The following is a 25484-nucleotide window of genomic DNA, read 5'->3' as shown; positions in this document are numbered from 1 at the left end:
GTAAATATAATCCTACCTAGTATATGCAAGTTATTTAACTTCTCTGAACCTCAGTTTTCTCATTTGTATAATAGGGGGAATTTGTAGAGTTGTTGAAAGAATTAAAGGAAAGACAGAATACTAGACACTCTGGAAATTATCACTAATCTAGGTTATAAACTCAAAGTATAGGAAGACAATACAACTAGAATTGGTTTTAATTTCAGAAAGCCATTATCTAAACCACATAAGCAAAATCTTTTCTGCTAAACTGAGCTGTCTTTGTTATTATAGCTTCAATGTGAATAAGGAGCGCTGGTGGCACTTGGCTGCTAACTGAAAGGTCGGCAGTTTGAACCCACCTGCCACTCCACAGGAAAAAGATACAGCAGTCTGTGTCCATAAAGATTACAGCTATGGAAACCCTACGGGGCAGTTGTACTCTGTCCTCTAGGGTTACTGTGAGTCAGAATCCACTAAACGACAACAGGTTTGGTTTTGGTTTTTGGGTGAATATAATCCAAGTGTAAAGGAAACACAGAACTCTCCCCTACCCAACCCTTTTCACTTTTTGGAAAATAAGATTGTAAACACTTACAACATTCAGCATCATGATAATTACAAAATTAATACAGACACCAGCAGCAGATGTTGCAAACTGCCAATGCTGTTTGATGAAACTCCACTTGAATGATGCGAACTGTTCCATGACGACCAGGCGATACACCACCACTGCAAACACTGCAGTGATCACCAGAGAAATCTGCAATGTGGGTGACCAGAGGAAACATCCTTATTATGCGTCATTAACAAGTTAAAAGCAAAAGCAGAGATCCAATATACCACTGTCAAGAGCTGGAGGTGTTTATCATTCCAAGAGAAGATACACGAATTTAATTTTCTCCTTTAAGGAATTAAGTTACATTACAGTCAAAATGAATAATATAAAGATTTCAGTTGGTTTGGTTACTAACAAAATTGTCACAGTAAAATGCAAAATCTGCCCACATCACCACATTCAAATAAAATGCTTCGTTTTAACACCCATGTGATATGCCTAATTCATCAGAGCAATTTCTATTATTTCCATTTTATTTTCGATGATAGCCGTTTCTTCCAAAAATTATTTTATTTAAGGATATGCACAAACTCCCTCTGTCATATCTCCATGACCTCCTGTAATTTCTATTTTGTTTAATTGTATGCAAATTACTAAAGTATTGATAAAAGTACAGTTTCTTGACTCCTCGGGGCTACAAAATGAGTAGGTATCATAGAACTTACTTTTAACCTGGAATGCCACAACTCCCCTTCTTTCTCCAGGGGAAAATAAATTCTATTAGATTCTGACACTAATCGTTATACTTTACCATGAAAAATATCCCTGAGACAGAGACAAGAAGACGAGTAATTTTGTCTGAGAAGGGCTGATGTGGCTCAGGTTTTCCTGTGATGGGATTCACTCTCTCCATCGTGTAATACTTTGCTTCAAACTGGGGGCGAAGTGTTTCCTATGAGAGAAAATAAAGTTGCCTAAATGTCAAAGCCATCAACTTAAAAAAAAAAAAAAAAAAAGCCTCCAACAATAGTTGATACAAAGCTCCTAGAATTTGACATACTTTATATTATCTTCATAAATAAGTAAATTTCTTTTCTAATAAGATGTAAACTATTTTCCAAAGAAACCTTAAACTATATTTTAATCAGAAAATTTTTTCACTAGTGTAATTGAAGGAAACATCATAGAAGTGATTTGAAACATTGCTTACTTAACCATTGAGTTCTATTATGTTCACGAAATAAGAAATCATGTTATTAAAAAAAAAATCAAGAGAAATGCTATGGAGTTTAGCTGTTTCTTGCCGGAATGTTTGTCAGTGAATAATTTTTGCATCACGTATTTCCCAGTTTCCTTATATACTGGTTACCTAACATCTTACCTCCTCCTCTTCCCATTCAATCAGGTCCCAGGCATACGTTAGTATACTTCTTCTCCTTTTCCAAAACTCTAGGAAGACTGTGGCTATATATAAACAAATAATAATAATAATTCTTTACCCAAACAGCATAGCATTGCTTTCCTTCTTCAGCCTAATCCATTTCTACCATATTCCACTGAATTTTCTTTCTCCTTCATCTGGCTAGTTATTCTCTCCCACAATGCCTGGCAGGTGCAGGTCTCAGGCATTCATTCATTCATTCATCCATCCATTTGTTCATTTACTTATAAGCATACCTCAGAGATATTGCGAGTTCAGTTCCAGACCACCACAGTAAAGTGAGTATCACAATATAGTGAGTCAAATGAATTTTTTTGCTTCCCAGTGCATATAAAAGTTATGTTTACACTATACTGTAGTCTATTAAGTGTGCAATAGTATTATGTCTAAAAAAACAATGTACATACCTTAATTAAAAAATACTTTATTGCTAAAAAATGCTCACCATCATCGGAGCCTTCAGCAAGTGTAATCTTTTTGCTGGTAGAGGGTCTTGCCTTGATGTTGATGGCTGCTGACTGATCAGGGTGATAGTTGCTGAAGGTTGGGTGGCTATGGCAATTTTTTAAAATAAGACAACAATGAAGTCTGCAGCATTGACTGACTCTTCCTTTCACGAAAGATTTCTCTGTGGCATTTGATGCTGTTTGATAGCATTTTACCCAAGGTAGAACTTCTTCAAAAATTAGAGTCAATCCTCTCAAACCCTGCTGTTGCTTTATCAACTACGTTCATGTAATATTCTAAATCCTTTGTTGGCATTTCAACAATGTTCACAGCATCTTCACTAGGAGTAGATTCCATCTCAAGAAACCACTTTCTTTGCTCATCCATAAGAAGTAACTCTTCATCCGTTAAAGTTTTACCATGAGATTGCAGCAATTCAATCACATCTTCAGACTCCACTTCTAATTCTAGTTCTCTTGCTATTTCCACCACATCTGTAGTTACTTCCTCCACTGAAGCCTTGAACTCCTCCAAGTTATGCATGATGGTTGGAATCAACTTCTTCAAAACTCTTGTTAATGTTGTTATTTTAACCTCCTCCCGTGAATCACAAATGTTCTTAATGGCATCTAGAATGGTGAATCCTTTCTGGAAGCTTTTCAATTTACTATGCCCAGATCCATCAGAGGAATCACTATCTATGGCAGCTATAGCCTTACAAGATGTATTTCTTCAAAAATAAGTCTTGAAAGTCAAAATTACTCCTTGCTCCATGAGCTGCAGAATGGATACTGTATTAGCAGGCACGAAAACAACATTAATCTCGTACATTTCCATCAGAGATCTTGAGTGATTGAGTGTATCGTCAATGAGGAGTAATATTTTGAACCTGTTGCTGTGGATTCCAACTCATAGTGACCCTACAGGACAGAGTAGAACTGCTCCATAGAGTTTCCAAGGAGTGCCTGGTGGATTCGAACTGTCAACCTTTTGGTTAGCAGCCGTAGCACTTCACCACTATGCCACCAGGGTTTCCAATATTTTGAAAGAATCCTTTCTTCTGAGCAGTAGGTCTCAATAGTGGGCTTAAAATATTCAGTAAACCATGTTGTAAACAGATGTGCTGTCAACCAGGTTTTGTTGTTCCCCTTATAGAGCACAGGCAGAGTAGATTTAGCATAATTCTTAAGAGTCCTAGGATTTTCAGAATGGTAAATGAGCATCGGCTTCAATTTAAAGTCATCAGCTGCATTAACCCTTAAAAAGAGTGTCAGCCTGTCCTTTGAAGCTTCAGAGTCAAGCACTAACTTCTCCCCTCTAGCTATGAAAGTCTAGATGGCATCTTCTTCCAATATAAGGCTGTTCTGTCTACACTGAAAAACTGTTGTTTAGCGTAGCCACTGTCATCAATTTTTTAGCTAGAACTTCTGCATAACTTGCTGCAGCTTCTACCTCAGTGCTCGCTGTTTCACCTTGCACTTCTATGTTATAGAGATGGCTTCTTTCCTTAAACCAGACAACTAAAACTTTCTCCATGTCAGCAATAAGGCTATTTTGCTTTTCTATCATTCATGTGTTCACTGGAGTAGCACTTTTAACTTCCTTCAAAAACTTTTCCTTTGCATTTACAACGTCGCTGTTTGGTGCAAGAGGCTTAGCTTTCCACCTATCTTGTCTTTCAACATGCCTTCCTCAATAAGCTTAGTCATTTCTATCTTTTGATTTAAAGTGAGAGACATGCGACTCTTCCCTTAACTTCAACACTTAGAGGCCATTGTAGTGTTATTAATTGATCTAATTTCAATATTGTCATGTCTCAGGGAATAGGGAGGTCCGAGGAGAGAGAGAGAGAGAGATGAGGGAACGGCCAGTCCGTGGAGCAGTCAGAACACACACAACATTTATTGATTAAGTTCGCCGTCTTATATGGATGCAGTTCGTGGTGGCCCAAAACAATTACAATAGTAACATCAAAGATCACTGATCACAGATCACCATAACAGCTATAATAATAATGAAAAAGTGTGAAATATTGTGAGAATTACCAAAACGTGACACAGAGACAGGAAGTAAGCACACGCTGTCGGAAAAATGACACGGAAAGACTTGCTCAATGCAGGGTTGCCATAAACCTTCAATCTGTTAAAAACCCAGTAACTGTGAAGTGCAATAAAATGAGGTACACCTGTATTTACTTTCAGGCTGACTCTAAGTACTACTGTCTACTGATTTTCTGTAAAGTTCTAAAAGTGTGAGTGTAGTTAAAAGAAATGAGATAGTCAAACTCCACTGGCAGCAAGACACAGTTCTCCGAACACTGGAGCTGCATATAAAATAGCAGACTATAATCACTGCTACCCACAGGGAGTCCTAGGACTTAAGAGGGAAGTGAGGAGACAGACGAAATAAATAGTGGAAGAAACACCTAGAAATGGTTTATGATAAAATTTTTTTTTTTAAAAGGACTGAATGAAATAAGCAAGTATTATATGCAGTGACTACAAGCCTGGGATGCAGAACCTTTAACATAGTGCACAACACAGAGAATGCTCAGTAAAATTCTGATTGTCATTGATCTCATTCAAGGCTTGAAGTTTACATGTGTCACATGCCTTCTTCTCTTCCTAGTTTTTCTTTCCAGTATATAGTTGTGATAGAAACACCTCCCAGAAGGTCTAAAAAATAAAGACAATCTTGCTTTAGCGAGACTGAAAATTGGATTTTGTGCAATTTAGTTTGAAGGTCATGGCACGACAGAAGATACACTGGATCTTTCTCTGAAAGTAGGATTATTTATTTTAAATTTCAATATTGTACTAACTTTTCTGTTAAAAATTCATTCTCAGCTTGAGATATATTCATTTTATTCACTGCTTATTTATTTAAACTTTCAAGTGAATCCGTATTCTTACTTTATTAAATTGCTAATTAGAAAGGGGGCCTATAGAATAGAGTCATTTGTTAGTATGCCAAACATGGAGGAAGGAAGGAAATTACTATTTACTAATTCCTACTAAACCTATTAATAAAAATGTAACTAATAATAAAAATAGCTAACCTTGAAAATCAGAACAGTGGTTACTTTCAGGCGTGAGAAATACTGGGAAGTGGCACTGGGGAACTTTCAGAAGTGGAGACATTTCATGCTTTAACAGGAGTGGTAGTTATACAAGTTTATGCATTTTTTAAAAGTGATCAAACTCCATACAAAGATCTTTGGATTTCACTGTATGTAAATTATATCTCAAAAACCAAATTTCAGAAAATAAATAATTTTTTAATGCCAAGTGATTAAAAATATGATCTTTATGACAACTCTGTAGTGTTCCCTGGGTTTGTACTTTTCATTTTCCTAATCTTTTTGACTCTTGTCTGTAGCATTAGAGGCTGTAAGCTTGCAGAGGAAAGGTGGGTATTATATCAGTAATGGAGGTGGAAGGAGTATTCCGGTTAAGCTGAAGATAATACTCTAACTCTGCTCCTTAGCACTATACAACATATTGTCCACCCCTGCCTCTCTGACTACAATGACATACCTTTCTTAATTTAAAAAAAAAAAAAAAAGTTTTCAAAGATGCACATATAGCACCCAGTCATTGTACTTCCATCTTTTACTCTCCACCTCCCATAGCTTTCCTTTGTGATCAAAAGTTAGTAACACAGAATTAACAGATTAATAGAGCCATACATGTAAAAGTGGTTAAATTTTGTATGTTGTTTGTTCCAAGTTATTCATTTTAAGTTTACAGAAACCAAGGCACAGATAAGACTTATCATTAACCTTTTCCAGAAACCTGCAATATTTAATTACACTTGTTCCTGCATGTGCTTTTTCCTACACTCAAAGATAAAGTTTTTAAAACGTCTTTTTGTTTGTTTGTTTCCCCGGGCATTTTATTGCTTGCCACAATGAACATGCTCAATAAATGTTTCTTAAGTTCAGTGAAATTATTCCAGTGATTGTGACTTCTTGTCTAAGGCTCTTCTCATTATGCCAGAGGTTTTCAAATTATGCTCCACAGAATCTCATTTGAAACTTGGGAAGAAAGAGGATCCCACACCACAGAAGCCACTTCTTTATCTATTTTGCATATTAAACAATCAAGTTCAATTTAGTTTGAAAAAAAACAATTATTACTTAAACAGTTTGAAAACCACTCCACTATACTTTTAGGTAGAGGCTGATATGCGGGATGGAGGAAAAGGGCACATGTCAAACACAAGTGAAATTAAATATGTCTGAGTGTGGAGAACAAAAAAGAATTCCAAGTATTGTTCTCATCAGAAAAGATAAAGGCTTCAAGCCTTCTCAATAGAGGGCCCAGCTGAAACAACATTTTATCAGAGCAACAGCTCTGAGATTGCTCATTTGGAGAGCACCCAAGGGCTACTAAGACTTTCCTTCATTCCCCTGATTTATTTTCAGCAACATCCTCAGGCATAATGTGCTTTTCCCACATCGTATTGCAACATCACTGGACAAGAGGCAGAACTAGAAACCTTGTTAAACAAGTTCTACATTCAGCAGAAGGACCATGAATGTGGAGCATTTTAATTTCACTGCCTGGGGAAAATCAATGTTTTTTAGGTTTACACCTTACAGAAATGCAATAAATGAAACTATTTACGTAACTGTGCAGTAGATAGAGATATAAGAAGTCTATTATGTGTGAAGCAGCTATTTTGAACATTTTGACTGAACTATCCTTAACACAGAGAGCCTTACCTGAAACTGGTTAGTCAAGATCTGCTTGTTCTGTTAAATTTCCTTTGTCTAAGGACATGAATTCTCTGTCTCTCTCTCACTCACTGTCACACTCTCTCACTCTTCACTTCCAGTTTTCCTCCCCTCCTTCTCCCTCCCTGAAAGCATTAAATAATAAACAAAACACAAATAACTAGTTTCTGGGAACTTGATAAGGCCACCACTTGAACCCTTAGCACTGCACATCTTCACTCATTTCTGGAATTAGAGTCAACATTTTTTTTTCTAGGAAAATTCATTTAGAAATAAAAAAACTACACACAAACAGCATTATGTTATATTAAATATAAATAAATATGGTGCCCAGCACTGATAATGAAAGAGAAATAAGATTTGAAATATATTGAGGCCAGAAACGACTTTAAGAAAAATTCTTTAAAAATTTTCATAACATAAAACGGAACAACCAGAACAGAAATATTGAGAATGTTCACAAATTGTGAAGAATGTCATCAATGTCTCTGAACAATTTGTGTAGAAATTGTTGAATGGAAGCCTAAACTGCTGTGCAAACCTTCACTGAAAACACAATACAATATTATTTAAAATAAAAAACTTCAACACGTAAATGAAAACTAGACATTTTTCCCAAATTTAAATAATCTCAAAAATGCATATGATGTTAGCAATAACAAATTGTGAGGCTCAAAGAAACTTTTCTAAACTATGAACAACAAAAGACAACTTTCAATTAACTATTTTAGAGGAAAAATAGAATTATTTTCTACGCAACATTTTTTTTTACATGTCATATGAAGAGTTGATCAAAAATTGCAGAAAAAATATATAGGACAAGTATTTTAAAGATGTGTCAAGCAGTTAATTAAAATAGTGTTACTTTTCTGTGTTTTGTGTTATTGTTCTATTCTGGAGCTTTTTCAAATTGTAAATTTACTATTTCTCTCATTCTAAATAAATGGTTACTTTTGTACCTAGATTTGTGTATCATACCTTTGTATTCTTTTTCTTAAAGAGGGCCTCAACAATTCTATATTCCCTCCACATCACTAGCTATAATGCATCAATACATGTATGCAAATAATGTCTGTTTAGCCAGACATCCTGCTTAAACTCTTTACATGTGTTACCCCATTAAATCTTCACAACAGCCTCATGGGCAAGATAGTATTTTATTGATATTTTACTGGCATGGATAATAAAATTGAGAAAGGATAATGAACTTACCCCAAAATAAACCTGACTCTGGACCCCAGGTCACCCTGACTCCCATGGCAGCTGTACTGGCTTAACGTGCTTATTCAGAGGAAGAGATTCAAAACAAGCCTAGGTGTTGTCCGTTAAGGATTCTCTCCTGATTCAGTCCAAAAGTATCTTTTTTCTGTAGCTAAGAGCTTCTAGGAACTGTTAGATTAGCTAAACAGAGCATGTTTACTCTGTTCTCTATAAAGGGTTTAAAAGTGCTTGTGGGAACCCTGGTGGTGCAGTGGTTAAGAGTTCGGCTGCTAACCAAAAGGTTGGCAGTTAGAATCCACCAGCTTCAAGCCCTATGGGGCAGTTGTATTTTGTTCTATAGGGTAGCTATGAGTTGGCATCGACTTGACAGCAATGGGCAAGTCCTCAATGGATGAGAAAATGACTATCATTGTTATTTGACCTCGAATTTGATTTCAAAATCCTCTTCGGACTGTAAATATGTTCCCTTTTCCTTCTACCCCTGCTTTTGAGTCAAGGAACAAATCAAGATTCCTCTTCCAGAGTGTACAGACTTAGCCTAGGCATCTTTCTCTTCACTTTGCCCCTTCGCCAGGTCACGGTTCAGAGCAGAGAACACTCAGGAAGTAATCTTTGTGTGCTGTTGCTGCTGAGGTTACCATTTAGCAACTATAACATTTCTAACTAGAAAAAAGCTAAATTAGATATGTTAGGATTTTCTCATTATATGTCTTTAATTTTTTTTAGAAAGCATTAATAACTCACTTGGATTTTTTTCATAAAGGTGACAAAGTAATTCATAATATTATTAATCTGCCAGTTTTGCCATTTTATTAGATTGATGTCTGGTTATAACTTTGTTTAATAAATTGTGATAATATAAAAATAGATTATGTAGTTGATAAATTGGGCAACAGTTGTCTAAAGAGATTAGACTCTATAATGAGATTGGGGTTTTGAAAGTAGAAAATTTGTGTAACATTGTACTCCATTCATCATACAGGAATGAATCAGTTATGGCACCTCTGCACTGTAAAATGTCCTGTACTTGTTGAGAAGCGATAGTATTCCCCAGCAGGCTGTCACTTGAAGGTTTGCAGATGTTCTTGGGTGCTAAGAATAAGAAGCTTCACTACAAAATTATTCTTCTATCAGCAGGAATCTAGAGGAAGCCCAGAACTCTCCATCTTGGCAAGATGCCCCCACTCCCATATCCTACAAACACACTTCCCTGCTCTTAGAACTCACAACTGGGTTAATTAGGACTAATATCATTTTACCTCCTAGTCCTCTTTATATCATGTCTTCAAGGAGCCCAAAATTTCCACAACATCCCTCGACCCTCAGATTCTGACTCTCATACTGCTAGAGTCATGGGTATAGCCTTTGCAGTCATCTCCCACATCTTCCCAACTTCTGAGACATTGATTACTCCAGGTCAGTCAACGTCCTGCAAATGATTTAGAACAGTGTGCTCTCTGTGATTATATATTTTCAGAATAATTATCTTTCCTGGCATGCTGTCATCCTAAACTATGTTAAATAAGGCTTTCATGTCTTTAATCAATAGTAAGAGTTTGAACAGAAATAAGAACGAAAGGCAATGACTCCTATAGCCTACTGCTAGAGAGGTCTCTCTGGAACAGGATAAATTTTACCAATCTTTGGTTAAAGTGAATAAATCCACATTGCCATGTTTGATACATTAGTATTATTCATCCTTTTTTTTTCTCAATCAGTCATATATTTATTAAGGTGCTGTTTATAAGGATTAGGAGAAAGGTTTCAGGTTGAGATTGACTTTAGGGTTTTAAATTGGATCCCCTAATTGCTATCGGTGTGATTTTGAGCTTATTATTTCAAAATTTTAAAGTACTGGTTTTCTCTTATGTAATGCGGATAACTGGTCGATGTTCAACCATTTCAGGAGGTAGCATATGATCAAGAACCAATGATACTGAAGGAAGAAGTCCAAGCTTCACTGAAGGCATTGGTGTAAAGCCAAGTTTCCAGGAATTGACAGAATACCAATTGAGATGTTTCAACAAACAGATGCAACGTTGTAAGCACTCACTTGTTTATGCCAAGGAATTTGGAAGACAGCTACATGGCCAAATATGAAGAGATCCATATTTGTGTCCGTTCCAAAGAAAAGTGACGCAACAGAATGTGGAAATTATCGAAGAATATCGTTAATATCATATGCAAGTAAAATTTTGCTGCCGATAATTCAAGAGCGGTTGCAGCAGTACATCCACGGGGAACTGCCAGAAATTCAAGCCAGATTCAGAAAAGGACATGAACCAGGGATATCATTGCTGACGTCTGATGGATTTTGGCTGAAAGCAGAGAATACCAGAAAGACGTTTACCTGTGTTTTATTGACTATGCAAAGGCATTCGACTGTGTGGATCATAATAAATTATGGATAACATTGAGAAGAATGGGAATTCCGGAACACTTAATTGTGCTCATGAGGAACCTGTACACAGATCAAGAGGCAGTCGTTCGAACAGAACAAGGGGATATCATGTGGTTTAAAGTCAAGAAACGTGTGTCAGGTTTGTATCATTTCGCCATACTTATTCAATCTGTATCCTGAGCAAATAATCTGAGAAGCTGTACGATATGAAGAAGAACAGGGCATCAGGATTGGAGGAAGACTCATTAACAACCTGCGTTATGCAGATGACACAACCTTGCTTGCTGAAACTGAAGAGGACTTGAAGCACTTACTGACGAAGATGCACAGCCTTCAGTATGGATTACACTTCAACATAAAGAAAACAAAAATCCTCACAACTGGACCAATAAGCAACATCATGATAAACAGAGAAAATACTGAAGCTGTCAAAACCAAATTCACTGCCGTCGAGTTGATTCTTACTCATAGCGATCTGAAAGGACAGAGTAGAACTGCCCCATATGGTTTCTAAGGAGTGAATGGTGGATTTGAGTGCCAAACTTTTTGGTTAGCAGCCAAATTCTTAACCACTACGCCACCAGGGCTGCTGAAGTTGTCAAGGATTTCATTTTACTTGGATACACAATTAACATATATAGAAGCCATAGTCAAGAAGTCAAAGGACATATTGCATTGGGCAAATCTGCTGCAAAAGACCTCTTAAAAGTATTCAAAAGCAAAGCTATCACTTTGAGTACTAAAGTGCTCTTGACCCAAACCATGGTATTTTCAATTGCCTCATATGCATGTGAAAGCTGGACAATGAATAAGGAAGACAAAGAAGAACTGATGCTTTGAATTAGGTGTTGGCAAAGAATATTGAATATATCACGGACTGCCAAAAGAACGAATAAATCTGTCTTGGAAGAAGTACAGCCAGAATGCTCTTTAGAAGCAATGATGGTGAGACTTTGTTTCATCTACCTTGGACATGTTATCAGGAGGGACCAGCCCCTGAAGATGGACAACATGCTTGGTAAGTGGAGGGTCAGTGAAAAAGAGGAAGACTGTCAATGAGATGGTGAGGACACAGTGGCTGCAACAATGGGCTCAAGCATAACAATGATTGTGAGGATGACGCAGGACGGGTCAGCGTTTTGTTCTGTTGTACACAAGGTTGCTACGAGTCGGAACTCACTCCAGAGCACCTAACAACAGCAACAACCATGTGCATAATGATAATGCCTGCTATGAGATTTCTGTGAGGATGAAATGAAAGAATGCTTGCATAGCATTCACCATAATCAGTAGCATGGTAACTGTTGGCCTTTATTGTTATTATTCCTCTTAAGCATAGCCTTATCCTCTATGTTCTGTGACTAAATCAGATATAAATCCTACCCTGGAGGAGGTTTTTTACTAGTAGAGAAAATGCCAAGAGAAAGCAGAGATCAAGTGTTGGGTAAATTAAAGTTGAGAATGTTTCCAGCTTTTGTGAACAGAGAGTTGGTAGGAAAGGTAAAAGAAAATAGGAGAGTCACAAAAAAAGGGAAATTAATTAAGTTGACTTAGGTTCTACTCCTTGCTTTAGTCCATAAATACTGTATGATCTTGCTAATAACATAACATCTATAACCAAAAGTTTTGTATCTAAAATAAGAATAATTCTACAAATACCTAGCACAGTAACATTATAGAACCAAACATGAATTATGTAAAAATGCTCTATAAAATATAAAGGTTATAAATAATAATAATTATTACTGTACTTATTTATGAAAGAGGTAGCATTTGAGCTAGGCCTTAAAGACAGATGAGTTGGATATAAGCAGAAGAGTGCGAAGGACATGAGTATGGGAAGTAATCAAATTGAACCATGGGGAGCATTTTCTAGTTACACTACTTATAACACAGAGCAAAGCTTAGCAAACAAGTTTTAACAAACCGGTGTGGAAGACAGGCTTTCTTTACTTAACTTTGATTCCAGATGTACTAATTACAAGTAACCTTAGGGCTACAAATTAGATTATGTGGATTCACTGAGATCACACATACATGTCTGAAAAAGTAATGATGGAGGAGAATATAGATAAGTGATCCCAAAACTGAGTTGTTCTACAGAAATGTTTTTGTATTTGGCAAAAGGTCTTCAATATTTCTTTCCTTTTTTTTTTGAACAAAGCAGCAATATTATTTGGAAACAAAGTTTTTTATTTTCTATATCTTCTGACATCATGAAAATATGAGGAGCGCGAGAATGCGGAATCTCAAAAATAACTCCTTCCTCTGCTTTAATATGGATTGTGTCATAAACACACACACGTCTGTTATGCCAGTTGTTCTCAAATCTGGCTGCTCATGAGAACATCTGTAGAATTTAAGACAAACGTTAACAAAATGTGCATAACCAGAGCTGGACCTGGGCATATGGACCTTTTTAAAGCTGCGTGACTATTTCTGATATGAAGTCAGGGTTGAGGATCACATAGGAAATCTGTTTCCATAGATCAAATTCATTGATAGCAGGTTATGAGTTTGAAACAGGATGTAAACTGGATTCATCTTTTGTCTCCCCCTATGGATATGGTTATTTTAGGCAACAAAGGAATATGTTGTTAATAATAAAATAAATAACATTATGATTATATTACTTGAGGATACTTCAGTGATATTCTTTATACATAAAATGGAAATTGATGGAACATAATTTTAGGATTATAACATTTAATTTCATTCAATATTTTGTTAGAAAGGAATAGAAGGATGATTCTCATGAATGCTAGTAATCATTTAACATACGATCTTTTATCTTTTTTACCTGTTAAGTCATATAACATTGTGAGGAAAAATCAAATACCACTTTTCTGACAACAAACTGTGTGGAAATCAAAATCAGTATTAATCTATTATCATTCCTGTTCCTCTTTGTACTACTTCTGTTCTGATACCAGCTGTACATGCAGCACTTCTTCCTCTTACATGAACCACCAGGAGCTAGCTCAGATCTCTCATGATAAAGAGCAAAGTCCTTTAGACTGCCAATTCTATCCAAAATTTCAAGGTTGAGAGTCCCCACAACATTCTCACTTCTGATCTGCTGACTGTAAATTCAAGGTTTTCCACTAGCCCTTTAGGATACCAATTACACACTTCGGAGTCCTTAGGGCTCCCTTCACTTCTGAACTGCTGGCTACAAATTTAGGGATTCCCACTGACCCCTCAGGATACCTGCCATAAGTTCAGGGGTTCTTAGGGCACTCCACCGCTGGCCTGCTGGTTTGCACTACTCCCTTGGGTTCAATAATTCCTTAGAATGAATCACAGCACTCACATAAAGTACTATACTTATGATTACTGTTTTATTATGGTAAAAAAGATAAAAATGAAGAGATGCAAAGGGCGAAATCTAGGAGGGTTCCCATCACAGAGTTTCCATGTCACAAAAAGGCACTCACTACCTTCTTACATGCATCCATGTTTTTCAGCAACCAGGAAACCCATGGAGCTTTGGTGCCCAGAACCTTTACTGGGGTCTTTTTACATAAACATGATTGATTGTGTCATGCCCCCAACCCTTCCCTAACTTTGGCTGATTTGAGGTGGTAGTCTTTCTGGCCTAGCCACCTGCACCTGAGTCACTTTATTTGCATAAACACTGAATTGTGGACTGCAGGCCTATAAATAACAAAGGCACCTCAATTATTCAGGAAATTCTAAGGCTTTAGAGTTCTCTCTCAGGAACCAAAGACAAAGGCCAAATTCTTTAGGTAATGTTAATTTTAAACCTCACAGGTATAATAAATATGATCTTCTTCATGTAACTATAACTTTATGGGAAGATTAAAACTTCCATTTTGAAGCTAAGGGAATTCTAGGGCAATGCCCTCTGTTAAGCAGAGGTTATCACATCAGCATCAGGTATGCGATGCTATAGGGCCTGTAAAAAAGATACCATTTTGGATCCAGAGCAATATTTTGATTTTACTGGAGGCATGATCCCGATCCACTTTCTGATTTTGTTTTCAGATTCATTAGTGACAGTAATGTGCCTTCATGCTGTGGAAACTCCACTTATGAGTAGTTCAGCCATTTTAGACCAAGACGAGGTATTTCTTCTCCCAATATGTATTGTGAGACTTAAATGGGTGTCAAGCAATTGAAGAGCACCATGTGAAAGGCACCATAGTAGGTAAGTACAAAAGAAAATTTTATAAGCATTGCATAATGGTCATCTCAACTGGCTTAACTGATGAAATTGCTAGGTAATTATCCCTTATTGTTGAATTTCTCTGGGGAAGTAAGGTCTGAAAGGGGATTGGTCTCACCTAGAATACGGTATTGACCAGGAAGTACATTTCATTGAAACATGTTTGGCAAGAAATTGCTTTTCCACTCAGGTGACTTCACAAAGGTTTGTGATTATTACTAAGTGAGCTAAATAACAAATAATACATAAAACTTATGTATCATTTTAATTTTATGATTTTATTTTCAGAAGTGCTCATGACAGAGAGGACAAATAGAGTTTATTTCTGGGGTTAGTCCTAATAAACTGGTTATGGTTGTCTGGAAGGCAGTGATGAAAAGGATTCTGAGGCCACAGTTAGTGTCTTCAGGAAAGAGGATCGTGGGAAATTAGCTTTGACTGTTATGAAATGAAAACAATCGAGGAGGAGTTGTAGCAAAAGTCCCTTGTGATTTCCATGCCTGGTATAGGGCATAATTACTACAGTGACATTAGAAAGGGGTAAGGATATTCTTACATATACCTAAAAAAATTTCTCAATATATGGTATACACAACCCTGCTCAATTCATGCATAATTCTCAAAGTACAGACATAAAATATATATATATTTTTTAAATTGGATTTTTTTCTGGGGATTGGCTGATTTGAAAATAACCAACTGAGTTCTATTAAGCTACTGCTTAGTAAGAAGTTGATTAAATTTAACTTGCTTCTCTTAATACCGATAAAAATACAGTTTAAATATCCTATTTTTTAGGGGTTGGTTTAATTTTTAATCACATTCTCAAGGACCCTTTGGGTGTCAGAAAATTTTATACTATAGAATTACCCTGCTTTTTCCAGGGGCCAATTAACTGGGCCAATTCTTTGCTTTCAATTTAAAGCTTACTAGCTCCTGCATCTTAGCTAAAGTTTCGTTTTTCTCTCAACAGTTGGAAACATATCTCCTTGCACAACAGAAACCAAGTATGAACCCCAGGCTTACTGAGCTGAACAGACCTTGGCGCCAGTCCCCAAATACTGATGTCCAGAAAATTCCAAAAAGAGCAGTTTCACTCTTCTCTCTTTCATATGCCGTGAAAGAAAGTGAGGGACGTGTGCCAGGTTGTTATTCAACTCTAACATTTAATCAAGCATTACTGGAGCACTTCTGAAATTTTCCAGCTTCTAAACCCCGAGTAAACACGAAGCGAACACTGGATGAAACTACTTAATCTAGAAGGCTCCCAGGACGACTCACGATCATGTGGCCATTCTCCCACAGGCCCCAGTTACTCCCAAACTCCTAAAATTCAGCAAGAAACCTGATCTCTGTCCTGGTGATTATTTCTAACTTAACGCTTCACAGCCTTTTCAAGGATCCCAGCATAGATTAATTCACTCTGTGCTAAATGCAACATTTTATAAAACTACTTTCATGGCACCGTGGACAGGATCCCTCACTACAGACTCCACTACATTTTCACTGTTTGCTTTTAAGTACGTGAATAGAACAACTGCTATGAGAAAGGAAATATTTTTTATGTGTCAGGAGAACAACTCCGGGCATAGAGCAACAGGTGTAGGGCAGGACTCACTTTGGTTTCCTCACCTTCCAAGGGGGAACCTGGGATCTTTCAGAAATTCCTGATACAACAGGGGAGTTTAACAAATTCCCCGTTCTTTTTTCACTTCGGGTTTCACTTCTGACTACCAGGCAAGAAATGGATGCCCCTTCTTTTACCACCGCGGAAGAGAATTAGCCTCAGAACCGACTTGACGGCAATGAGTTTGTTTTTTTAAAGTAAAAAAGGATCAACCTATGAAAGCTGGAGGGTTGGGTTTTTCTTTTTTTTTTTTTTTTTTTAAAGGACTCAATGAGGTGATACCTTAATGCTGACAGTTGAGAAGCAGGTCAGTCAGGTTCTTAGGTGCTCTTATTACACAAGCACGATATAACCAGACCCACCTAATTTTGTTTCTCTGGTGCCTTCCTGCTCAGGGTGACACTGTCACACTTAACCCATCTGTTTTCTCTAATGCACAGCAGACTCACTCTGACCAGGACAGCTGTGATCAACTGTCATATTTCAGTTCCTGTGTGTAAATAGCTCCTAGACTTGAAGGTAAGTGTGTGTGTGCTGGGTTGTTTTGGATCCTCTCTCTCTCTGTCTCTCTCCAATTTATTAACCAAGAGAGAATCAAAGCAGCCTCAACTTCTGACAGAACGCTCTGGCAAGTAGCTGTGGAGACGCTTGTAAAGCCAGGTAATTGTTTCATTAAGTAATTTTCCTTCCAAATGAGAATTTGCATTTTTAATTGCGTTAACTTTAAGAATTACTGCCAAATTTGCGAGATGATGAAACCAGTTGAAGAGTTAAATGAAATCCTTGTTTAAAATGTATGTGATTACGAGATAGAATTTCCTTAAGATTGATTTTAGTGAAAGTTTCAAAATATTTCAAGCAGAAATGGCAGCATGAATATAAATTGTCTGAATACTTAGATTTCAGGGATTCATTTGGGTTTAAAAGTGCTTGCTTTAAGTATTACAATATGATAGCTTCGAGAAACCACCTGCAATACAATGAATTATAAGCTTCTATATACCTTTTGCAAAAAATGTTCTTAATTTAAAAGTTGGCAAAATGTTGTACATATATTTTACTTACCTTGATGTGAGCACATGTCTAGCAATCTAAAAGGCTAAATCAGTTACTATCAAAGACATCCCACAGAATGAAGAGATATACAGTTTCTTAAAAATATTCTCAGTCTGTAGCTACGATGACTCCCGTTATTAAAGAGATGGTGATTTCCCATTTACCTACTTTCTATAGCAATTGATCCATAGAGACTGTTCCTAAAGATAGTAAATGTAACAGAGGGCTGAAAACCCCATGCTGGGGAATTTGGGTCCTTAAGCCTGGCACTCATCCTCCTAATTATTTAAGTATTGAAGCTTTTGACTAAATACTCCCAAGTTGGCAGGGAGTGTGACATTCCACTTATATTTCATGGACAGATTATGTATACCTACCTGCATACCTAAGTCTTTTAATACAAATGATGGTTACACACTTCTGCCATTTTTTCCTGAAGGAAAGCCATGTTTTCCTTTCTCTTTAAAATTTTCTTTGTTTTTCAATCAATTAAAAGTGAAATAATAGGTCTAAAGTCCTCAGGAAAAATCCTACTGTCTGCGTAGGTAGTCTTCTCACCCCTTCCAAGATCTTCTAATAAAAAAAAGCATTTTAAGAAGCATAATTCCTTATGTTCTCCACTACTGCAGCTCTTTTGTTTAAGGAAAGCACAATACTGTCCATGATTGGACATGCCAGTCAGAGTAACACTCAAGTTCTGCCGGAGCTACTGGCTACTGGTCAGTCTGAGTTTCCCTACGACAAAGAGAAAGGAAACTCATCTGTCTTAACCGGCAGCCAAAGACTTATAACAAAAAAATGATCAAAAACAACTGGGAGAAAAGTAGTACAATGTCTTTCGTTATTTCACTATGGAAACAAGTTTTTATACGATGCCTTAGTGTCTGTGCACTGATGTTTTCATTTGAAGTTTCTAATATGAATTGAGTTTAGAATGACCAGTATTTCTCTTCTCTTACGTGTGTTGATTAAATGATGCAAACCAGGGCATCTCCTTATTTTTAAAGCTTGGCATAAAATGGGTATGACTCAGTTACAGCAAGGTAGCTAAGCAGAATAATTATTTTATGCATTTAAGGGGAAGCAAAATTATGCTCAGGTTTACTTCATTTAACGGGCAGGCTTTGGGGAGGATTAATGTGTGTGTGTGTGTGTGTGTGTGTGTGTGTGTGTTTTGGTAGTCAGCTCCTGCAGCCCTCCATACAAAAGTAGTAATGTGAAACCATCTCTTTCAGAGCCAACAACAAAGAGAGGGGAGAAAATAGTGTGCATTCTCTCTGTGAAGTGGAATTGTTTTAAAAAATAGTGAATTTCACTCACCCTGAATGTACACTTTAAAAGTTGTTAAATACTAGAAACAATAAAAATATTTCAATATATATACAAAAGTTTAGCGTCTGTATTTAAGGTATCATAAAGTGGCTGGAAAGCTTCCTCTTTTCTCTTGCCTTTATAATAATTGTATCCTTAGAAGTTTTTGAAGTTTGCAATGATTTTAGCTCTATTCCTCTGTTTTATCAGTTATCAGTTGCCATGGATTTGATTCTGACTCATGGTGACTCCATGTATGTCAGAGTAGAGCTGTGCTCCAGAGAGTTTTAAATGGCTAATGTTTTGGAAGTAGATTGCCAGGCCTTTCTTCTGAGGTACCTCTGAGTGAACTCAAAGTTCAACCTTTTGGTTAGCAGCCAAGTGTGTTAACTGTTTGCACCACCCATGGACTCAATGGCAACCGGTTTTTATTCCTCTTTTGTCGTTGTTGTTAGGCGCCATCAAGTCGGTTCCCACTCAATAGTGACCCTATGTATAACAGAACAAAAAACTGTTTGGTCCTGTGCCATCCTCCCAATCTTTGCTATGTTTGAGCCCATCATTGCAGCCACTGTGTCAATCCTCTCATTGAGGCTCTTCATCTTTTTCACTGACTCTCTACTTTACCAAAAATGTTGTCCTTCTCCAGGGATTAGTCCCTCCTGATAACAAGTCCAAAGTATGTGAGATAAAGTCTCACCATCCTTGCTTCTAAGGAGCATTCTGGCTGTACTTCTTCCAAGACAGATTTGTTCATTCTTCTGGAAGTATATTCAATACAGTTCACCGACACCATAATTCAAAGGCGTTAATTCTTCTTTGGTTTTCCTTATTAATTGTCCATCTTTCATATACATATGAGGTAAATGAAAATACCATGGCTTGGGTCAGGCAGACCTTAGTCCTCAAGGTGACATCTTTTTTTACATCCTGAAAATTCCACTTAGGTGTTCTCATTACAATTTACCTGGTTCTCCTGATATTTTGTCCCTCTACAAGTTCCCTTTTCTTTTACCCCACCTTTATACCTCCCCCCACACACTGCAGCTGGGTGACAGACGAACTTTGGCACACACAAGCAAGCCAACCACAATGTAGCGTAACTTCACATAGGAAGCATACAATATAACTTAAAGATTTGAACTCTAGAGATGGAGTGTCCCTGAGACGAAAATGCAAAAAGAATATAGATATCATTTATTGTCCCCTGGGTTATATATACTACCTCTATTAGTCTTTGCTGCTTTACAGTGTGCAGGATGGGGTCAAATTTAATAAAAATTGCCTGATCCTTGCTTCAGCAAAATTCCAGGGCAGGGGTTCATAATAGCTGATGGTTTCAAATTTCTGGCTATTTCTACCTCTTTAAGATGAAAGAGACCCTAGTAAGAGGTTTAACCTGGTTCTCTTTGAAGCCAGGAAGCAAAAGTAAAGCTGTACCCAACTGAAATGCAAGAACAAGAAGAATAAATCATTATTCACAAAAGCCTTACTCACAGTTGCACTGATTTTTGAATAGACTGTAAACAGTATTCACAACATACCTCCCTCTCCCTCTCTTCCTTTTCTCTCCTTTTCCTAGGAGATAAATTATAGGTAATAACAGAATGCTTGGCTCATTTGAGGTGCCCTAGCTTTTCAGGTTACCATCAAAAGCTGAGGTAAGGGGTAGACACCCCCTTCATGGTTCAATGTTACAGGCAAGGTGAAACAGGAGCAGCAAGACTCATTTTGTTGATTCATAATATGTGGATTCTTCTTATGGGGAAGGAATGAAAGCTCACTGCCATGCTCCTCATGCAAAAGTATGAGAAAACTAGAAGAAGAGCTAAGGATATTTTGTACCTCTCTGGTGACCATTTTATTTGGAAGAGAAAACCGGAATACCTAGTTTTAGGGAAAGCAACTCAAACCTCATAAGAACATTAAGAGAGGGGGTCAAGGACTATTCATAAAACTAACTGGATTACTTGCAGTAGACACTCAAAGGCTATAATGTTTGCTATGAACCTGATATAGCTCATAGGAGAAAGATGTTTCTGAAAAAGTGAATATAAACATTTTTCAGTTGAACTAAATTGTATTTAAATGCACTATAGGAGGCGTCAGTTTAAAGGATTAGTGGTGAACTATAGGTCTTGGGGATAATCACTCATGTTCTGTTAATCTGTAAGCTACGGTATAAAAGTGTCTATTTAGAAGCCACAAGAGACAGTTGTTGGAATTTTCTTAAATTAGGATAAAAGTGTACTCAGTATGTTTTGAGAGATACGTAAGTTAGAAAGCCATATTTTTCCAGTGTTTAAAAAATTGGGATTATAAGTTTTTTTGGTTAAAATCATAAAATTTGGAGTAGATGTGCTAAAAAAATAATAATGGGGGAATTCTAAAGCAGCTAAGTACCAAATTCTGTTTTTCTTTGCAACCTCTGTTAACATAGATGAATAATTACTAGCTTTAACTTAGGCATGCCAAGGTTTGAATCCTAACTCTCTTAGTTACTAGCTGTGTAACCTTAGGCAAGTTATACTTTTTTGCATGAACTAATTATCTGTAAAATGGGATTAATAATCTCTTCCTCATTGTCTTTTTGTTTGTTTTTGGTAAGAATTAAATGAGAAAATGTATAACACCTTGGATATAATAAATGCACAATAATAATGTATTTTGCAATTATGTTAACACTTTTTATGACATAAACCCAATTTTATTGGTTACACAGAAAACTGCATGATATATAAACAAACAGAATTATGAACAAAACAAATACGCATGCAATCACTAATAGGGCAAGAAAAGTAATATCATCATTAGCCCAGAATCCCCTTCCTTGTTCCCATCCCAGTTAACACTGTCTCCTTCCTTCCTGCGGTTACCACATTTTTGACTTTGAATATTATTATTATTATTTTATTGTTGTGTTGAGAATATACACAGAAAAACATACACAAATTCATCCATTTTTACAAGTACAATTCAGAGACACTGACTACATTCTTTGAGTTGTGCAATCATTCTCACCCTCCTTTTCTGAGTTGTTCTTCCCCCATTAACATCAACCAACTGCTCCTTAAGTTTCCTATCTAATCTTTAGCATTGCTGTTGTCAATTTGAACCCATATAGATATATCTTAAAAAAGCATAATGTTCAAGGCAGACCTTTTTTACTACATAATCTAAACTAAGACTTCAGGGGATGTTTTTGGTTTCAGGTTTAAAGATTGTCTCAGAGCAACAGTTGCAGGGGTTCATCCAGCCTCCATGGCTCCAGAAAGTCTGGAGTCTACGAGAATTTGAAATTCTGTTCTGCATTTTCCCTCTTTTGATCAGGAGTCTTCTACAGAATCTGTGATCAAAATGTTCAATAATGGCAGCCAGTCACCATCCAATTCTGGTCTCACAGCAAAGGAGGCAATTGTTCATGAAGACAATTAGCATTACTGTTTTTTGCCTGTTTTTGAACTTTATATAGATGGAATCAGTCAAAATGAGTGACTTTTAAAGTTCTACATGATGTTTGTGAGATTCATACATGTTGTTGCTTTTAGCTGTAATTTGTTAATTTTTACTGTATAAATATCCCACAATGTATTATGCAATCTGTTACTGCTGGACATTTAGGTTGGAAACTCAAGAAAAGGCTGCTACAAATGTTCTTGTATGTCCATTTGCCTTTCTTTTTTAAGTAGAGTTTTCTTAAGTGATAAACAGAGGGCATGGAAAATACTAATTTAGCAATGTGCTAGATCTCAAAAACCTTAGGGATCCTCAAGTAAGGACTGTTTGCTAAAACCTTTGAAGAATAAGAGTATATCAGGATATATTATAGATATATGTAAGTTGCTCCACTGTGACAAATCATCAAGCATGAGAGAAGCACTTAAAATCCAAAGATAGAGGACTTCCGGGCAACATGGCACTATAGGCAGAAGCACCACGCAGTCCTTCTACAGCAAAGATCCGAAAAACTAAGCCAAACAGAGAAAACAGCAATCCTGAAACCCTAAACATCAAATGAAGAGATAAAGAATTCAGCCAAGCACCGAATGAAATAGAATCTGACAGAGAACAGAGAGCGAGGACAGATACATGCAGAGGTCCCCTATCAGCTAACGCAGCATGGATCCGCCATCTTGGACTCCTATCAGAGATCAGCGAACAGGTGGTGCAAGAAAGCAGCTTCACAGAGCTTCCAGCAGGAGACAGAACAACTGGTAATGAGCGATATATGCTTTCCACCCCTCAACCTTCTTTACCCCCACTTGGCCTCCTCTGCTTCCTGCAGCCACAGTCTCTTGGCCGGGAAGCACCAGCTTCACCCCAGTGTCACTTGCATTCCACCGACCTTCACTGGCCTGCTCCCTAAGTGCCATTTGTTGGCTGCTGGTGTTGCTTTTTTCTGCTTCTTTAGATTTCTTCCTTACCTCTTACCACTTTCCCCTCCTTTCTCTCAAATACCTGGCTCCATGCGCCATCTTTGCTTCCTCCTGAAAGGCTGTGAAATGCTGCTTGAATGTGAAACTGCTTCCTGGCCCGTGCTGCCATGCTGGTGGGATCACAGGGCTTTCTTTTTTTTTTTTTGAAAGTTTTGGATCGTTTGTTGGTTTGTTTTCTTTTTATTTTCTCAAACTGGGAGCCTGTCGTAGCCATGCACTACTGCAAGGCTTGGGACATAGCCCCTCAGTTTGCGCAGATGTGCAGAGAGATCTCTGAGAGCATTTCTTTTTTCTTGTTTTTTTGGGGGGGGTTCTTGTTCTTTTTTTTATTTGTTTTCTTTTCTTTTCCCTTTTTGTCTTTCTTCATTACTCAGTTTCTTGTCTCTCTATACTTTCCTTCTCTTCCTGTCCCCTGAATACCTTAGCGCTGAGTGACACCTCTATCCCTTCTAGCCAGGCTGCACTTCATGGACTGGGAGCAACTTCCCCAGAACTCACAGCTGCACTGGTGGGATCCCTGGGAGCTTTTCTTTTTTCTTTCTAATTTTTATTAATTTTACTCTTTTATTTTTTCTTCTTCTCCTTTTCGTTTTTCTCCATTTCATAGTCTCTCATCTCTCCACTCCAACGGCAAGCTCCTCTAGCACTCTTTTTTGTTTCTATGGTTTTGGCTCCTATTTCTCTCTCCTCTCTCTCCCATACCCATCTTAGCTCCACACATCGCAATCTCCCCCCTCCATCCTGCCTACCTGCACCGTGCACTGAGCATCACACCATGAAGCAGCCCAGGCATGGCCTACAAGAACCTGCCCTGCACTGATTACTGGCCCATCCTGGTGGTCATAGTAAGTGCCACAAACAACCCATCCCAGCAACTCCTCTTCACTATACCTGCCCTGCAGTACCATACCTAAGCAACTGACCCTGCCAATTGGAGAAGGAGGCAAAAATTACTGTGCCTACAGACGAGCAAACAACAAAGAACACACAGCTCGCCTGCTCAGACATAGCCAAATAAAACAAAAAAGCAGAACGGAACAAACAAATCTGTAATCAATAAATGAGGAAAATAACTACAAATGCTCTGAAGACAGAAGACAATATCAAAACATTTAAAAAACAGGACAGGATGGTTCCAGTAGGTGTCCAAAATAAAACACCAAATGACTTTCCAATAGAACAAAAGGCACTAGAACTACCTGTTAGGGAATTTAAATCTCTAATATTCAGAGCTATCTAAGAGTTGAAGCAAAAAGCAGACAAAAATGAGGAAAAAATAGACAAATTCATGGAAAAGGCAGAAAAATTCATGGAAAATACAAAAAAAATGGAATAATTAAGGAAAATAATGAAGAAACAAAATGCAAAAATAAATTCACAACTAGAAATCATACAAAAACAACAATTAGAAATCCAAAAGATAAACAACAAGATTTTAGAAATAGACAGTGTCAAAGAAGGCTGAGGAGCAGGTTTGAAATGGTGGAAGACAGGATCAGCAAAATTGAAGACAGATACTTAGCTACAACTCTGTTTGAGGAAAACTCAGAAAAAAGAACAAAGAAAAATGAAGAGACCCTGAGAATTATGTGGGATACAATCAAAAGCAAAAATCTTCAAGTGATTGGAGTTCCAGAACAGGGGGAGAAAAACAGAAAACCCAGAGAGGATCATTGAAGAACTGCTGACAGAAAACTTCCCCAATATCTTGAAAGATGAAAAGCTGGCCATCCAAGAAGCTTAACGAACCCCATACAGGTTAGAACCCAAAAGAAAGTCACCAAGGCATATCATAATCACACTCGCCAAAACCAAAGACAAACAAAGAATCCTGAGAGCAGCTCTAGAAAAACAAAAAGTCACATACAGAGAAGAAACAATAAGGCTAAGCTCAGATTATTCAGCAGAAACCACATAGGCAAGAAGGCAATGGGATGACATATATAAAACCTTGAAAGAAAAAAAAATTGCCACCCAAGAATAATATATCCTGCAAAACTCTCGCTCAAATATGATGGTGAAATTAGGACATTTCCAGATAAACAGAAATTAAGGGAATATGTAAAAACCAAACCAAAC

General features: G+C 37.2%; 1 protein-coding gene across 3 annotated transcripts in view; it reads right to left on the bottom strand.

The window, feature by feature from the left end:
* ANO3 (anoctamin 3) overlaps positions 1 to 25484 on the bottom strand; it is a 508791-nt gene that overhangs the window by 56194 nt on the left and 427113 nt on the right. For all 3 annotated transcript variants that reach the window (XM_023737820.1, XM_004369722.2, XM_004369723.2), the window contains 3 exons: positions 1920 to 2002; positions 1350 to 1490; positions 578 to 742 (listed from right to left, as the gene is read on the bottom strand). In XM_023737820.1, the coding sequence (XP_023593588.1) occupies positions 578 to 742; positions 1350 to 1490; positions 1920 to 2002 (389 nt within the window). The remainder of the gene's footprint in view (positions 1 to 577; positions 743 to 1349; positions 1491 to 1919; positions 2003 to 25484) is intronic.

The sequence above is a fragment of the Trichechus manatus genome, unplaced genomic scaffold (assembly GCF_000243295.1).
Source record: "Trichechus manatus latirostris isolate Lorelei unplaced genomic scaffold, TriManLat1.0 scaffold00006, whole genome shotgun sequence".
Classification (NCBI taxonomy): Eukaryota; Metazoa; Chordata; class Mammalia; order Sirenia; family Trichechidae; genus Trichechus; species Trichechus manatus.
This window is presented reverse-complemented; position numbering and strand designations above follow the sequence as displayed.